General features: G+C 46.7%; 2 protein-coding genes and 1 non-coding gene across 6 annotated transcripts in view; 2 read left to right on the top strand and 1 right to left on the bottom strand.

Annotated features, from left to right (window-relative positions):
* fig4a (FIG4 phosphoinositide 5-phosphatase a) overlaps window positions 1-11,677 on the bottom strand; it is a 142,192-nt gene extending 130,515 nt beyond the window's left edge. The window contains exons 1-2 of the mRNA XM_070885676.1: window positions 11,593-11,677; window positions 1,989-2,131 (exon numbers count right to left, since the gene is read on the bottom strand). Of these exons, the coding sequence (XP_070741777.1) occupies window positions 1,989-2,051 (63 nt within the window). The 5' untranslated portion in view covers window positions 2,052-2,131; window positions 11,593-11,677. The remainder of the gene's footprint in view (window positions 1-1,988; window positions 2,132-11,592) is intronic.
* Window positions 11,382-18,338, top strand: part of ak9 (adenylate kinase 9) — a 702,269-nt gene continuing 695,312 nt past the window's right edge. For 3 of the 4 annotated variants that reach the window (XM_070885675.1, XM_070885673.1, XM_070885672.1), the window contains exon 1: window positions 11,382-11,707. In XM_070885675.1, the coding sequence (XP_070741776.1) occupies window positions 11,594-11,707 (114 nt within the window). In that variant the 5' untranslated portion in view covers window positions 11,382-11,593. Of the gene's footprint in view, window positions 11,708-12,039; window positions 12,114-18,338 lie in introns of those variants that run through there. The other variant, XM_070885674.1, reaches the window with a different exon arrangement.
* Window positions 17,019-17,107, top strand: trnar-ucg (transfer RNA arginine (anticodon UCG)). Its single transcript is given in 2 exon segments — window positions 17,019-17,055; window positions 17,072-17,107. It is a non-coding gene; the product is annotated as a tRNA-Arg (tRNA).

Genomic DNA, 18,338 nt, shown 5'->3' with positions numbered 1-18,338 from the left:
CTTCACTAAAGCTAGCCACAACTGTACTTACCTACTTTGATGCTACTAAAAATAGCCCTCTAAGGTGCGCTTGACAATGATTTTAAAAAGAAATTCCCAGTTTATTATAAAATGCACTGGATGATATAGATTAAGATCGAACGTTTGATTCCCAGCCTGGCTGACAAAAATGAGCTTCGATGCTCCCACAGAGCAGTACGTACCATCTGATCACTTCCTCCCCAACTTCGAGAATCCCATTAGGAATTCATCTTGTAGAATCCTGGGCAAACAACCAGAGTATCTGCCAATTGTTACTCAATTCATTAAAATTTTTTGTTATTGTCCTCTTTCTTCCTCTGTACTGGCTCCTTTTAAGCACTTCCAGCAGAAACAATGATCCCTTTTACTTAATCCAGAAATAACATCCAGTAACAAAGGTGCTTACATCGGGGCCAAGTTTCGGCCTGAGTTACTCCTGTTTTTTTAGGAGCAACTGGTTTAGAATGGAGTATCTTAGAAATTGCAATTCTCGGCATTTAGTTTGCTCCAGTTCTAGTCAGTTAGAACAGTTTCACTTTGGAACAGATTTTTTTTCCAGAAGGGGGCGTGTCTGGCCACTTCCGCCCGTTTTGAAAGTTTAGGCAGTGAAAACATACTCCAAACTAACTTAGAATGGAGTAAGTGTAGATTTTTGTACGCTCAGAAAATCCTTGCCTACACTTAGAAAATCAGGCGTAGGGAATGGGGGGGGGGGGGGGGGGGGGTGTTTAAAGGGAAGTTTACAAACATTAAACACTTCAGTTTTACAAATAGCCATCATCAATAATAAATGATAAATACATCAATAAATCAATCACCAAAAAATTAATAAAAAATAAAATAAAACAAAACATTTTCTACTTACCGACTGCAGCACAGTCCTCCAACAGCGTGCTGGGACGCGCCCCCCCCCCCCCCCACCCACTGTGTCTCTGTCAGTGTCTCTATCTGTCTGTGTGTGTCTCTCACTTTCTGTCTGTCAGTGTCTGTGTTTCTGACAGCAAGGGGAGGGGGGGGGGAGAGGAGGGGAAGAGGGGAGGGAGAGGAAGGGAGGGAGGGAGAGAAGGGAGAAAGGAGAGGGAGGCTGAATGGGCCCGGCCCGGTCGGGCCCAAGATTTCGGCCTAGCACCGGATTTACAGGTAAGTGGCATCGGGTCCAGGGGTGGGGGGGGGAGTGGAGGTCGGGTCGTCGGGAGGAAGCAGGAGCTGGGCATGGGAGGCAGCCTTATCCTCGCAGCCCCAGTGAGGCCATTTGGGCCTGGCTAGGGGCTGCATGCTTCGGGCCCCTCCCACACAGTTTTGGGCGCCTGAAGCGACTGCACATGCGCGCCCACTGTAGCGCGCATGTGCAGAGGTCCCGGCACTGTTTTCAGTGCAGGGACCTGGCACCGCGCCCAGCTCCAGAGGACCTGCAGGGAGCCGGAGAACAGGTAAGTTTTTTTTCGGCGGACATTGTGGCGCGAAAAACGGGCATCCAGGTCAGGGCTGCGCTGTTCTAGGCGCGGCCCGAAACCTGGGCCCATTGTGTTGCTGAAAGTCCTCTAATAAACTGGTGCAGCATCAGTCTCTGTAACTGCCCTGCTCTCATCCATCACCCAGTGAATCCAAGATATTAAGCAGCTAGGAGATTGACACATTTTGCCAAGACAGGCAAGTTATAGTAACTCACTCCATCAATACCCATTCTTGTGTCTCACACTGGAGAATAGTTATGTGAATGAGCTACAAGATGGGCTCCAGCAACATATTTCAAACAAGTGCTTTAAATATTAACTAAAATTTGGATGAGAGGAAACTTAAATGCCACAGCTTTCTGCAAACACCTAAACACTGCATGGTGATAAACTAGATAACGCACTTTCCATTTACTCTGCATGAGCTGTACTATTCTATCCCTCTATAGGCACGATACACATCCATTGTAAAATTCACCAAAAAAGCGTGAAAACATTGAAAATTGAACATACTGCTCGAGTTTCATACAGAACCAGTTTCTGTATACAGCTAATGACTGGCCGCACGGTTGGCATGGTGGCAACAAAATTGATTCCCGACAATATTATCACATCATCATCCTTTTAGACCAGGTTTGAGGTAGCTAGCATAGTACCTAAAAAGAGTGAAGAAACAAAAGTACCGTAAGTATTTCATAGGGCATACAAGTCTAGCAAGGTCACACGTTGCAGGTTTAATGGGCCCCAAGTTTGAACTGGTCATTAGAACGGCGCACCTCCGAGCCTTGTGCCTATTGTTTAGAATTAAAAGTGCGCCTAAAAAGTACCTCGCTATTCTGAAGTATCTGCAGGCCTCCATTCCAGTCGGCGCAGCGCAGCTTGAGCTGCGGAGCTATCAACGTGCTGTGTCTATACAACCGGCATGGAGGCGGGGCTAGGGCCCAGCATGTCTGAGTGCCGGCAGCGTTATGCATACGCAATAGTTCCTGGTCGAATGGCCAAAGATATGCTGCTGTGTCCTTTAGTGAGCTGCTGGGTGATCGATTTCCCGCCCTTAACCCCTGGCCGAACGGATAGGCGTTGCATGCTGCAGTAGGTGACTTGTATTTTTTTTATTTATTGATTGATTGATTTTATTTTTTGATTTATCATTTATTATTGATGATGGTTCTTTACTTTTTAAAAAGTGAAGATGTTTAGTGCTGCGCTGATTTCTTAACTCTACACAAGGTTGGCGTACAAAAATGGACACTTACTCCGTTCTAATTTAGTTTGGAGTAACTTTTCGCAGTTCAAACTTGCAAAACAGGCGTAAGTGGCTGGACAAGCCCTCTTTTGAAAAAAAACTGAACTAAAACGATACTAAACTAACTCACTAGAACTGGAGCAAACTAAATGTGGAGAATTGCAATTTCTAGGATACTCCAAAAAAAACTAGGAGCAAATCCAGTTGAAACTTGGGCCCATAAGACTGCCTAATATTAAAACAGATTCGATAGTAATTTTCAAAATGCAATTAAATATATACTTGAAAAGGAAAAATTTGTAGGGCTGTAGAGAAAGAGCAGGGGGTGGGACTAATTTGATGTATTTTTCACATGCTCCTTCTGTGCTGGATGATTCTAAAGCTGCCCATCGGTCCAGTAACTTAAGTACTCCAAACCAGAAGGCTGTGTGTTTTAATCCAAGTGTAAATGAACTGGCTTAACTGGATTGGTGAATTTAATGACTCAGTTACAACAGTTACCAGGTACACAATAGAACTAACCATGCACACATACTCAGGATATGTGCATCACTACAACCATAATTTATTGTCCATCCTTAGTTGCTTGATTGTTCTCTGAAGTGGGACTGGAGTGAACCAGTTAGATACCAGCTTTTTATTTCCAAACTAAAGTAAATTCTCAAACTGCCAAGGGTGAATTTGAACTCACGTTAGTCAAGGACTCTGGAGGACTAGTCCAGCAACATAACCACAATGCTACTGCACCCTGGTAACAGAGTACTAATTTGTTTTAACCAGATTGTATACAAGAATTTACTCTGTCTACCAATACCATCAACAACAATTTCTGGTCACAGCTTGCAAACAGGAGAGCGAGCTTAATTTCAATGTAATGGGCCATTTGTCCAGTTTCTTTTTGAAAAAGCCTCTGATTATTTTTAATCAGAAGATGACACTTGACTTGGAGATGTAGAAAGTGAGGAAAATATATCCGTGGGCGGATTCCTCAGATTGCAAAAATTTCTATGAAAGCACCTGGTGGTCTCGGAGGTTAGGAGACTTGCTGTTGGGCCTCTACGTGAAGGCCTTCGTAGGGGCCCACATATCCCAGGAGTGTATGAGTTTCGTACGCATCACTGGGATCATGTGGGCCGGCCCAACCTATCAGAGTAGGGAAATCTCCCTTCATACTTATGGTGGTTCTGTATATAGAAAACTTGCATAACTTTAATTATTTAAAATCAAAATGTTATTTTTTTAAAAAATAAATTTACATATTTTAAAGGGTCTAAAAATAAACTTACCTTATTTAACATCTTTAAAAAAAATGTGTTTTTCTGTACTTTAAAAGTCTTACGCTGATAGTCGTAAGAATTTGAAGGACATTCGTTGGGCTGGAGTTGGGCGAGTTGGTCAACTCTCCGCCTACAGAGGCAGTGTCAGCTGTGGCTCAGTGAGTCAGAAGGTTGTGGGTTCAAGTCCCACTCCAGACACTTGAGCACATAAATCTAGGCAGACACTCCAGTGCAGTGCTGAGGGAGTGCTGCATTGTTGGAGGTGCCATCTTTCGGATAAAATGTTAAACCGAGATCCAGTCTGTTCTCTCAGATGGATGTAAAAGATCTCATGGCACTATTTCCCAGAAGAGCAGGGGAGTTATCCCCGGTGTCCTGGCCAATATTTATCCTTCAATCAATAATAACACAGATTATCTGGTCGTTATCACATTGCTGTTTGTGGGAGCTTGCTGTGCTGTGCATAAATTAGCTGCCGCGTTTCCCACATTACAACAGTGACTGCACTCCAAAAGAATTTAATTGGCTGTAGTGAGACATTCGGTGGTCATGAAAGACGCTATATAAATGCAAGTCTTTCTTTCGTTTTTAGGATGTTTGACAGATCGCAAGTTCTGGGTTTAGCCTCATGCGCTTCGCAAACCTAAACCCGGAACTTATGGGGACCCTACAGGCGCGTGCGCACCTCATATGCACCCGTGGGGAGTGCAAATTCAGGCCCTTAATGAATGTAAACGCTCAAGAAACACTCGAGTGAACCTGGATCAGAATTAGAAAGAACTTACACGTTTATACAGGTTGAACCTCCCTTATCTGCCACCCTCGGGTCCTGGCCTGTGCCGAATAAGGGATTTTGCCAGATAAAGGGAGGTCAGCCTGCCGGGGGGTGGGGGTGGGGGGGGATAGGAGGCGGCCCGAGGTCGGAGAGGGAGGGAGGAGGTCGGTGCCCCAGGCGGACCCGAAGTGTTAGCGCGGCCCGAGTGTTGGCGTCCCCCCAAGTCGGGGTGGAGGTTCTGCCGCGTTCTGCGCACGTGCCCCCAGCCACCGGAATCACGCTGGATGAGAGGTGGTGCTGGATAAGGGAGATCCAACCTGTATGCCATTCACATCTTCAGGATATTCCAAAGCATTTCACAGCCAATGAAGTACTTTTCAAATAAAAACATAAAATGCTGGAAATACTCAGCAGGTCAAGCAGCATCTGTGGGAGAGAGAGAGAGAGTTAATGTTTCAGGTTGACGACCTTTCGTCAGGACTGTTCTGATGAAAGGTCACTGACCTGAAACGTTAACTCGGTTTCTCTCTCTCTACAGATGCTGTCTGACCTGCTGAATATTTCCAGCATTTTCTGATTTTATTTCAGGATTTCCAGCATCTGCAGTATTTTGCTTTTATACAAGTACTTTTGAAATGTAGTCAGCATTGTTGCATTAGGAAACATGGCAGCCAATTTGAACACATCAAGGTCCCATAAACAGCAATCTCAGCCATTAAGTAGATAGTAGAATTGTGTGCATGCCATTAATTACATGTGGATAGAGCTTTGTTCTTTACTCCCATGACCAGAGAAGGGTGCAAATGGTGAAATATAACATTTGATGGCTCTTCCTGGGGACACTGGTCTGTATGCTGTGATATAACAGTGCTGTACAGTCGCTAAATCTGCAATCGTACCATTTATCGCCGTGGTTTGTTTTGTCGTCACAAATAATTGACCCAGAGACGAACTCCTGATCACGTTACTTATCAGTAGTGGCCAATGCTTTAACAACCTTACATACATACACACACAGAATTTACAGCAACAGGCCATTTGGCCCAAAAGGTCTATGCCGCTGTTCATACTCCACACGAGCATTGTCCCACCGTACTTCATCTAACCCCATCAGATTATCCTTCTCATCCTTTCTCCCTTATGTACTTATCTAGCTTCTCGTTAAATGCATCTATGCTATTTGAACTCAAGTACTCCATGTGGTAGCAACTTCCACCTTGGTACAACAAACCGTTTCAAAAATGCCTCAAATGTTATACTGCAAAACACAACCCAGGAAGAAAATTGGATTGTAAGAACAATTTATGGTACAGAACACATTTTCAGAGAGTCAGCCCAGGTGCAATGGCATCCAAAATTTACAATTCTGTGACTTACATAAAAATATTTAATCCGCACGTGGACTCAAAGACAGCATCATGGTGGCACTTACTTATTAAAAGTCGCCCTCATGAATCATCATAGGTAGTCCCTTGGAATCGAGGAAGACTTGCTTCCACTCTTAACATGAGTTGTTAGGTGGCTGTACAGTCCAATACGAGAACCAGTCTCTGTCACAGGTGGGACAGATAGTCGTCGAGGGAAGGGGTGGGTGGGACAGGTTTGCCGCAAGCTCTTTCACGCTGCCTGCGCTTGATTTCTGCATGCTCTCGGCGATGAGACTGGAGGAGCTCAGCGCCTCTCGGATACACTTCCTCCACTTAGGGCGGTCTTTGGCCAGGGACTTCCAGGTGTCAGTGGAGATGTTGCACTTTTTCAGGGAGGCTTTATGGGTGTCCCTGTAATGTTTCCGCTATCCACCTTTGGCTCGTTTGCCGTGAAGGAGTTCCGAGTAGAGCACTTGCTTTGGGAATCTCGTGTCTGGCATGCGAACTACGTGGCCTGCCCAGCGGAGCTGGGGATGTTGGCCTTGTCGAGGACGCTAACATTGGTGCGTCTGTCCTCCCAGGGGATTTGTAGGATCTTGCAGAGACATCGTTGGTGGTATTTCTCCAGCGACTTGGTGTATATTGCACATGGTCCATGTTTCTGAGCCATACAAGAGGGCAGGTATTACTACAGCCCTGTAGACCATGAGCTTGGTGACAGTTTTGAGGGCCTGGTCTTCAAACACTCTTTTCCTCAGGCGGCCAAAGGCTATACTGGCCCACTGGAGGTGGTGTTGGATCTCGTCGTCAATGTCTGCTCTTGTTGATAAGAGGTTCCCGAGATAAGGGAAGTGGTCCATGTTGTCCAGGGCTGCGCTGTGGATCTTGATGACTGGCCGGCAGTGCTGTGTGGCGAGGACAGGCTGGCAGAGGACCTTTGTCTTACTGATGTTTAGCGCTTTCGTACGCCTCAGTAAACACATCGACTATGTCCTGGAGTTCAGCCTGTGTGTGTGTGCAGACGCAGGCGTCATCTGCGTACTGTAGCTCGACGACAGAGGTTGGTATGGTCTTGGACCTGGTCTGGAGACAGCGAAGGTTGAACAGGTTCCCACTGGTTCTGTAGTTTAGTTCCATTCCAGCGGGGAGCTTGTCGACTGTGAGGTGGAGCATGGCAGCGAGGAAGATTGAGAAGAGGGTTGGGGCGATGACGTGGATAGTTGGCCGCCGGGGTTGCAGCTGTCTCGGGAGCTCCCCTGCTAAACAACTCCTTGGCAACTTTCCACATTCAATCTCCCCCCGCCCCCCACCCCACTGTCTAAACTTCCCCTAGCCCTAATAGGGGGTCTTAAACACTGTAATCCCAACAGTTCGGGCCTACCTCAGGCTTCCCACCACACCACACCACACATCGGCGACAGCGGCTGGGCTTCCTGCGGCAACTCGATACGACTTGGCCTCCTGTGGCGACTGGGCCTGGCTATCGGGCCTCAAATATCCCCTCCAGCGGCGATCGGAACACCTCCAGCAGCGGCAGATGGGCCTCTCCTCCACAACGGAATCTGGACCTCCTTGGCGATGGCTGGACCTCCTGCGGCGACAGGTGACCTCCTCCTCAACGGCGACCGGGTCGGCTGTCCTCCATCCCCTCCTTCAGCAACGACTGGACCTCCCCTACCCCACTGGTGACCTGGCCTCCTCTCCAGCACGTGGTGAGTACCATGGTTGTGACCCCTCTGCCCTCCCACTCTGAACCCCAGTGGGCCACTGACCCGCAAAATGCCTGCCCCCAACCAAGCCTCAGACCAACTACTGTGAATGTTTAAAAATGTATAGAGACATTGAAGTTGAGAACATGGGAATTGTATAGGGACAGTATAAGCTAACAAAGAATTCATGGAGGAATAGCCATGACATCTCAGACTCGAGACTGCGAAATGTTACAACACTAACACATATTGAAACAAAACCCACAGCTTGCAGAAAAACCTCAAGGTCTTATTAAATCATGTTATTAACCTGAAACATTAACAGAAGGTCTTTGTTTAAAATCAGACCATACTTAGGTCGGCTTATGAGTGGACAAAGGGAAAGAGGGATCAAAAGGGATAGGCTGAACTAGGATGTCACTCTAGCCCTATCTTGTTATCGTTTGCCGAAAATGTATAACTGTCGTCCCTTTACAATGTAACGTCACTTTGTCCGTAGGAAGTGGGTGCGATCTATCAGAGTTGCATTCCTTCTGTCTGATAAGGTCCCCGATCGGGATTTGCTTTTTAAATAAAAGCTTGCTTTGTTTAAAGCACAAACGGTATTCGTTTCAGTAATTTTGCTGAACCAGATTGAGGGAAAAGAATCTACATTTACACTACCACCAAGGGCACTACCCAGCGGCGAGCCTGTGTCCAACATCTCGCCGTAGGCAACTAGGCCCATACAGCAGTGCCTGGTCTCCAGTCGTCTTGGACCCCCCTTGCCACTGGACCAAGAACTTGCTCAGCTAAGTCCATGTGGTAGCCAGTGTATAATGACCATCCATGTTAAAAGAACTCACGCACAGGCATCTTCCACTCCTCGAACATGAAGTTCGTGACCTGGAACGTCAGGACCCTCATGGACAACCCCAACAGCGACAGACCGGAATGCTGCACCACCATAGTTGCCCGGGAACTTAGATGCTTTGATATCAACATCGCTGCCCTAAGCGAGACCCAGCGGGCAGGGGAAGGCCAGCTCAAGGAACAAGGTGAAGGTTACACGTTCTTCTGGAAAGGGAAACCAGAGGAAGAACACCACCTCCATGGAGTCGGCTTCACCATCAAAAACAAGTTGGTCGACCGCCTCAAAGACTCCCCCTGCAGGGCTAACGAACACCTCAGAACTCTTCGACTCACCCTCTCCCGGAACCAGTGTGCCATACTCATCAGTGCATACTCCCCAACACTCTATGCAACAGATGAAGCCAAAGAGGGTTTTTATTCCAACCTCGATAAATCCCTGTCCTGCGTCCCCGCGGGCGACAAACTTATTCTCCTCGGTGACTTCAACACTAGGGTCAGCAAGGACACAGACCTCTGGGGAGGCGTGATTGGCAGAGAGGGGGTAGGAAAGCCAACTCCAGTGGTACTCTACTCCTGACAAAATATCTGGAACATGAACTTATCACCAACACATTGTTCCACCAGAGGGACAAATACAAGGTACAAGGCATCATAAGAACATAATAAATAGGAACAGGAGTAGGCCATTTGGTCCCTCAAGCCTGCTCCACCATTCAACAAGATCATGGCTGATCTGATCATGGACCTAGCTCCACTTCTCTGCCCGCTCCCCATAACCCTTGACTCCCCTATCGCTCAAAAATCTGTCTATCTCCGCCTTAAATATATTCAATGACCCAGCTTCCACAGCTCTCTGAGGCAGAGAATGCCATAGATTTACAACCCTCAGAGAAGAAATTTCTCCTCATCTCAGTTTTAATTTACTGAGTGAGTGGTAAACCTTTTGCCAATAAACCAACTAATTCTTAATAGCAATGTGCTGCTATGAATTCTTAAGCAAAGAACCCATGAAGCAAATACATTACACCCAGAAGTTCTGGTCTGTGTTTAGATAATCCTAAGATTGGGGTTTAAGGGAAGCAGGAGTTCAAGAATATTAAAGAAAGTGCTTGCATTTATATAGCGCCTTTCACAACATCAGGACGTTCCAGCCAATGAAGTAACTTTTGAAGTGCAGTCACTGTTGTAATGGAGGAAACAGAGCAGCCCACTTGCGCACAGCAAGATCCCATAGGTAGCAATGTGATAATGACAAAATAATCTGTTTTAGTGATGTGGATTGGAGGATAAATATTGGTTGGGACGCTGGAGATAACTCCCCTACTCTTCTGTGAAACAGTGCCCTGGGATCTTTTACATCCACCAGTGAGTATAGTCAGGACCTCAGTTTATTGTCTCAGCTGAAAGACGGCACCTCCAGCAGTGCTCCCTCAGCATTGCAGTGGAGTGTTAGCTGAGATTTTGTGCCAAGATGTCAACACCCTCGCTCCTGCTCGACTATGTCATTGTCCGAGCCAGGGATCGCAAGGATGTGCGCATCACCTGTGCCATGACAGGAGCGGACGACTGCTGGACGGACCCACCGCCTAATCCGGTCAATCATTGACATCAACATAGCCCCAAAGCGGAGGGGGCAGCAGAAGCAGTGCTGCAAAAAGTCAATGCCGGGGCAGTTAAGGACCCAGCTAAGAGAGGCCTATACAGTCAGCGCCTCACAGCTAACCTTGATGACTCCGAGACACAGAATGTGCACCGCGCTTGGTCTGCCCTCCATAACAGTGCCTGCAAAGAGACGCTCAGTCACTCAACCAGGAAACAGCAAGACTGGTTTGATGAGAATGATCAGATGTAAGAGCTAATAAATCGCAAGCGCAGGACATTTCTGAGCCTTAAACAACCACCCAACTCGGGAGCAGCAAAGCAGCATTACAAACGGTTCAAGGCTGAGGTCCAACAAAAAACCCAGGACCTAAAGAACAGGTGGTGGATGGAGAAAGCACAGGAGATAAATAGTGTTGCCAACCCCCCAGGATTGTCATGAAGCCTCCAGGAATTATAGATACATTGTACAGCACAGAAGGAGGCCGTTCAGCCCATCGAGTTTGGACCACTTGTCCCCTCTTTCCCATAGCACTGAAATGTTTTTCTCCTTCAAGTATTTATTAAATTCCCTGTAACCACCACCCTATCAATAGTGCATCCTAACCACACGTTAAATTAAATTAAAATAAAAGATTAATTTCCTGGACGCTGCGGCAAGCAAACTCGGAGAAAATCATAAGGGTATCCTTTCCCCCCCCCCCCCCCATTTTCTTTGACAAATGTTATGTATTGCGGCAAAAGTATTGGGAGGTGGAGGGGAAAAAGTCTGTTCGGCGGTTGGAAGCAGGTTTATTCTCCCGGATATGCCCGCCTGGAGTTGACAACCCTAAGCGTCACCCTGCGCGAGCCCACGGTTTGAAATGTCACGCGCTACCAAACGGCCAACGGTTCGGGAAACCGCTCGAGCGTCTCTTCACAGGAAATTCGGCGTTGTAGCAGCAACGGCCAACGCCAGTCCCCGCGTTATTCATATCTAACAAGACAGGGGTCCGCAATCTACCACAGCGAGGAGAACCTCTCGAATGGAAAACTTGAGTTTTGTGCATATAACTAATCATAATTGAAATTGACATCTTAATTATAACGTGGGTAGATCAGAAACCGAAAAGCCTGCGGGAGAGATAGACTTTGGGCGGTGGTTCACGACCAGAAAGTTAATCTGTCAACAAGTTTAAACTGTCTGCAGGAGCGGAAATTGAAAACGACCCCTCCATTCCCAAGACCGTTCCCTGAGCGCCGGTTCATAATCTGAATCCCTTCGAGAAATAATAAGCCACAACACTACTCACGATGAAATCTGCCGGCGTTTTGTGGCAAACCAGCCCCAGAAAACAATCCGCTGTCGACCGAGACTCCACCCAGCTGACCACCTTATGGGTCGCTAACGAGACAAACCTATGCCAGGTACGAAACGCAATTTTGTTTTCGAACGTGTGAGGATAATTTAGTTTTTATTCCCTTTTACAGAGCATAGCGAAGAAACTCTACTGCTGAAAACCTTCGACACGCTTGCTGAAAAGTGTATTCTAAAGTTGAACAAAATCTATCTATGAGTAAGATTGTTTAAGAGAGAATTAAAATAGTAAGAAAAAGAGCGAGTATTTTGGGAACTGTAGTCCATTTGTGTGGAGAGTCGGACTGCAGAACTACAATTCCCAGAGGGCAATGTGGACACTGCGCATGCGCATAGACTCGTTTCGCATCCAGTGCCAGTGTTTCTATAGCTACCGAATCCAAATCAGTGCACGGCGGATCATGAAAGTGGTAGCAGCGATCGAGAGAAACTGCAAGTTAACAAAAACCATCAAATGCACGTAAAATATAATTGCAATCATACAATATTATTGAAAAGTAGAATGTTGCATGAACTGAATGCAATTTATCGGTAACTAACTATGCTTTGCATCACATCTTGTTAAATTAGGCGAATAGCAACTTTAATAGACTACATTTTGATTACTTTGTAAATACTCATGGAGAATATGTGAACAAATATGCATTGTTTTTATTTTGCATTATTGTTTACTAAAGGTCAAGAGATATGTGCTTGGTGTACTGGATTCATTAAACTGGGAATAGTTGGAAGAAAATATAGGATGCATCTCATAAATTAAAAGATTTTAAAAATATTCTGCAAATGAAGTATTTTCATAACATGCTAAGCAAAAATCAAAGTAAAAGTTCTGAGTAAAGGAAAAACAAAAGCTATATTAAATATTGAAGTAAATTATGTGAACATGTATTGATGTTGCATCCCACATTTTAGATTTTAAAAATGTAATTGAGTGAAGCTGTAAGTTAACAAACTTATGTTGACTAAATTGATGGAAGATGGAGACAATTCCAGCTCCTTCCCCATTACAACTAGTGTTTAGCAAGGATGCATCCTTGCACCATCCATCCTTCAGTGTTTTGTTCGCTGCTATGCTTCTTTAAACAACTTGGAGAAACTTTTAAAACCTCTGGAGAAACTTTTAAACAACTTGGGAAAACTTTTAAAACTTCTGGAGAAACATTTAAACAATGTGGAGGAACTTTTAAGAATAGAAACATAGAAACTTACAACGCAGAAGGAGACTATTTCGGCCCATCGTGTCCGTGCCAGCCGACAAAGAGCCGCATGGCCTTTGGTCAGCAGCCCTAAAGTATACATATAAACTTATGAACAATGACGGAAAGGCAAAGAGCACTCAGCCCAAACAGTACGCCTCACAACTGCGACACTTCTTATACTAAAACATTCTACACTCCACCCCAATCGGAGCTATGTGATCTCCTGGGAGAGACAAAAAACAGATAAAAACACAGGCCAATTTAGGGAGAAAAAATCTGGGAAAATTCCTCTCCAACCCATCCAGGTGATCGAGACTAGTCCAGGAGATCACCCTGGCTGTATTCTATTCCCTGCAGTACTTATCATTATATCTGCGCCGTCCAACAAAAGGTCATCCAGTCTAATCCCAATTACCAGCTCTAGGTCCGTAACCCTGCAGGTTACTGCACTTTAAGTGCCCATCCAACCATCTCTTAAAAGTGGTGAGGGTTTCTGCATCTTCCAGGCAGCAAGTTCCTAATCCCCACAACCCTCTGTGTAAAGAAACACTTCCCTCAAATCCCCTCTAAACCTTCCACCAACCACCTTAAAACTATGCCCCCTCATAATAGACCCCTCCGCCAATGGAAATAGTACCTTACTATTCACTATGTCCAGGGCCCTCAATATTTTGTACATCTCAATGAGGTCTCCTCTCAACCTCCTCTGTTCCAATGAGAACAAACCAAGCCTATCCAATCTGTCATCATAACTAAGGTTCTCCATTCCAGGCAGCATCCTAGTGAATCTCCTCTGCACCCTCTCTAGTGCAATCACGTCTTTCCTATAATACGGTGACCAGAACTGCATGCATTACTCCAGCTTTGGGCTAACCAAAGTATTATACAATTTAAGCATAACCTCCCTGCTCTTATATGCTATGCCTCGGCCAATAAAGGCAAGCATTCCGTACGCCTTCTTAACCACCTGGCCTGCTACTTTCAGGATCTGTGGACAAGCACTCTAAGGTCCCTTTGTTCATCTACACTATTAAGTGGCCTACCGCTGAATGTGTATACCCTTTCCTTATTAGCCCTCCCAAAGTGCATCACCTCACACTTCTCTGAATTAAATTCCATTCGCCACTGCTCTGCTCACCTGACCAGTAGATTGATATCCACCTGCAGCCCTTGACTTTCCTCTTCATTATTGCCCACACAGTCAATTTTAGTGTCGTCTGCCAACTTCTTAATCATACTCCCTATATTCAAATCTAAATCGTTGATATATACCACAAAAAGGAAGGGATCCAGTACTGAGCCCTGCGGAACCCCACTGGAAACATGTTTCCAGTCACAAAAACATCCATCAATCATTAGCCTTTGCTTCCTACCTCCAAGCCAATTTTGGATCCAACTTGACACTTTGCCCTGTATCCCATGGGCTTTAACCTTCATGACCAGTCTACCATGTGGGACCTTATCAAAAACTTTGCTAAAGTCCGTATGCATTACCCTCATCGACCCTCTTGGTTACCTCCACAAAAAGTTCAGTCGGGTTAGTAAGACATGATCTCTTAACAAATCCGTGCTGACTGTCCCTAATTAATCCTTGCCTTTCCAAATGCAGATTTATCCTGTCTTTCAGGATTTTTTTCCAATAATTTTCCCACCACTGAGGTTAGGCCGACAGGCCTGTAATTACTTGGCCTATCCCTTTTTCCCTTCTTAAACAAGGGTACTACATTAGCAGTCCTCCAATCCTCTGGCATCATGCCCAGATCCAAAGAGGACTGGAAAATGATGGTCAAGGCCTCTGCTACTTCCTCTTTTACTTCGTTCAACAGCCTGGGACGCATTTCATCCGGGCCTGGGGATTTATCTACTTTCAAAGCTACTAAACCCCTTAAGCTTCCTCTCTCACTATATTTATTTCACCCAGAATATTACACTCCTCCTCGATAGCAGTATCTGCATTTCCTAATTTTTTTACTAAGGAATTGAATACAGTACCCCAATCTGACTAGAAAATAGTTTGGTGTGTTTTATTAGCATCATTTTCAGTCATTTGAAACCAGATTGCCCACGACGACGCCCGGTGAGCAGGTGAGCCTCCGAGCAGGCGATCGGGACATCACCTCCCCCCCCGCCCCCCCCGACCCCCTCCTCCTGCGGCGGGCCTACGTCCCTCCAGCGGCAGGCCTTCATCCCTCCATCACGGCTGTGACTCTTCCACCTTTCCACTCCTTGCTGGCCAACCACCTGGAACTCCAGCGGACAATTGACCCTCCTGATGCCTGCCCCCAACTAAGTCTCGGACCACCCACCATCAAGGACGCTACTCGGCGCCGAGCTTGCGGCCAACATCTCGCCGTAGGCAATTAGGTCTCCATTCGTCTTGGACCCCCTTGCCACTGGACCAAGATTCACTCTATTCACCTCCTTGGCTAACACAGTGCTAACAACCCATTTGGGACCATGGTCATAAATTAAGAACAAACACAGGGTCATTGACCTCAATGTCACGTGATACAGCCGCACGATCGTGGTACATGTTATGCCGGTGACGCCGGGTTTCTACATGATCATTGAGATCCGAGTGGACTAAGGAGAGCCAGGTTTTGAGTGCTCTCTTCATTAGCAATTCTGCAGGGGGTACTCCGGTAAGTGAGTGGGGTCGCGTGCGGTAGCTGAGCAGAATCCGAGATAACCAGGTCTGCAGGGAACCATCTGTCACGCGTTTCAAGCTTTGCTTCATGGTTTGGACTGCCCGTTCCGCTTGACCATTGGATGCGGGCTTAAACGGTGCAGACCTGACGTGCTTGATGCCATTGCGGGTCATGAATTCCGAGCTGCTGAAGCATGGTCCATTGTCACTAACAAGGACGTAGGGCAAACCATGGGTGGCGAACATGGCCCGGAGGCTTTGAATGGTGGCAGTGGACGTACATGACAACATTATTATACATTTAATCCATTTAGAGTAAGCGTCCACTGCTACTAGGAACATCTTTCCTGGAAAGGGGCTAGCGAAATCTATGTGGACCCTTGACCATGGTTTGGTGAGCCATGACCACAGACCCAGTGGGGCCTCCCTTGGAGCGTTGCTCAACTGTGAGCAAGTGTTACATTGGTGCACGCATGACTCTAATTCTGAGTCAATGCCGGGCCACCAAACATGCGACCTGGCGATAGCCTTCATCATGACTATGCCTGGGTGAGTACAGTGAAGGTTGCGTATAAACGTTTCCCTGCCTTTTTTTGGCAAAATTACACTATTCCCCCATAGGAGGCAGTCCGAATGGATGGACATTTCGTCCTTGCATCGGTGGAACGGCTTAATTTCGTTTTGTATTTCCCCTGGGACCGCCGACCAGCTCCCATTGAGGATGGCGCTTTTTACTAGTGATAGCACTGGGTCCTGGCGAGTCCAGGTCCTGATCTGGCAAGCCGTGACAGGTGACCCCTCGCTCTCAAAAGCATCTATTACCAGGAGCAAGTCTGCGGATTGCGCCATTTCCACCCCAGTGGTGGGCAATGGTAGCCGACTGAGGGCATCCGCCCAGTTCTCAGTGTTTGGTCTGTGGCTAGCCTCAACTGCTTCCTTGAGCAGAGAATTCCACAGATTCACAACCCACTGGGAGAAGAAATTCCTTCTCAACTCGGTTTTAAATTGGCTCCCCCGTATTTTGAGGCTGTGCCCCCTAGTTCTAGTCTCCCCGACCAGTGGAAACGACCTCTCTGCCTGTATCTTGTCTATCCTTTTCATTATTTTAAATGTTTCTATAAGATCACCCCTCATCCTTCTGAACTCCAATGAGTAAAGACCCAGTCTACTCAATCTATCATCATAAGGTAACCCCCTCATCTCCGGAATCAGCCTAGTGAATCATCTCTGTACCCCCTCCAAGGCTAGTATATCCTTCCTTAAGTAAGGTGACCAAAACTGCACGCAGTACTCCAGGTGTGGCCTCACCAATACCCTGTACAGTTGCAGCAGGACCTCCCTCCTTTTGTATTCCATCCCTCTCGCAATGAAGGCCAACATTCCATTCGCCTTCCTGATTACCTGCTGCACCTGCAAACTGATGTCCGAGTGGTCTAAGGTGCTGTATTCAGTTCAAAATCTATCCTGAAGACAAGGGTTCAAATCCCACTTCTGCTGCTTATTATTTTTGGCAGAGGCCGCGTGGCCTAATGGATAAGGCGTCTGACTTCGATTATAACCGTGAAGTTAACAGAAGATTGCAGGTTCGAGTCCTGCCGCGGTCAACTTAGCTCGCAGCGTGAATTTTTCCAAAAAGAGTTTCATGCACAAGGACCCCCAGGTCCCTCTGCACCACAGCATGTTGTAATTTCTCCCCATTCAAATAATATTCCCCTTTACTGTTTTTTTTCCTCCCAAGGTGGATGACCTCATATTTTCCGACATTGTATTCCATCTGCCCAACCTTAGCCCATTCGCTTAACTGATCTAAATCTCTTTGCAGCCTCTCTGTGTCCTCTGCATAAACCGCTTTCGCACTAATCTTTGTGTCATCTGCAAATTTTGTTCCACTACACTCTGTCCCCTCTTCCAGGTCATCTATGTATATTGTAAACAGTTGTGGTCCCAGCACCGATCCCTGTGGCACACCACTAACCACCGATTTCCAACCTGAAAAGGACCCATTTATCCCGACTCTCTGCTTTCTGTTAGCCAGCCAATTCTCGATCCATGCTAATACATGTCCTCTGACTCCGCGTACCTTTATCATGCATCAGGGACGAGATAGATCTGCACTTTGGCGCCTGTGAAGTTGCCGGTGCCTGGCTCGAATAACGACAGGAATTTGTTTAGCACTTGGGCGCACGAGGCGACATCCTCCGAAGACAGTGTTTTGATGTCGTCCCAGTTGCATCGGATCTTTCCTAGCCAGCTTCTGCCGAACAGCGTTGGGCCATCGCCTGGTACAATCCATAGTGGTAAATCGTGCACAGCTCCATCGTACAATCACTTCACTGCCGCACTGCCAGTGACTTTTATGAGCTCTTTGGTGTAAATGCGCAGCTTGGTGTGGATCGGGCTTAGTTTTGGCCTTTATGCCTTGTTGCCCCACAGTTTCTCAAAAGCCTTCTGGCTCATCATTGACTGACTCGCCCCTGTGTCCAGTTCCATGGAAAGTGGAATGCCGTTTAATTTGACTTTTAACATTATCGGAGGGCTTTTGGTGGTGAAGGTGTGTACCCCATACACTTCCTCTTCAGCCTCGGGTTGAGTTGCCTCTCTTACTCGTTCAGCATGATCCGCGCCGGATCGGGCATCTTTTGCCGACTCTGCCATGTGGTGAGTCGCAGTACGTTTGCACATTCGCTGGAGGTGCCCCATTGTTCCACAGCCCTTGCACACATAGTGCTTGAATCGGCATTGATGGGCTCAATGATTACCCTCGCAGCGCCAACGTGGTGCTCATGGATTTGCTGTCCATGAGTCCCTGGCCAAAGACCGCCCTGAGTGGAGGAA

The sequence above is a fragment of the Pristiophorus japonicus genome, chromosome 7 (genome assembly GCF_044704955.1).
Source record: "Pristiophorus japonicus isolate sPriJap1 chromosome 7, sPriJap1.hap1, whole genome shotgun sequence".
Lineage (NCBI taxonomy): Eukaryota > Metazoa > Chordata > Chondrichthyes > Pristiophoridae > Pristiophorus > Pristiophorus japonicus.
Note: the sequence above shows the minus strand (reverse complement) of the source record. Positions and strands in the feature narration are given on the sequence as shown.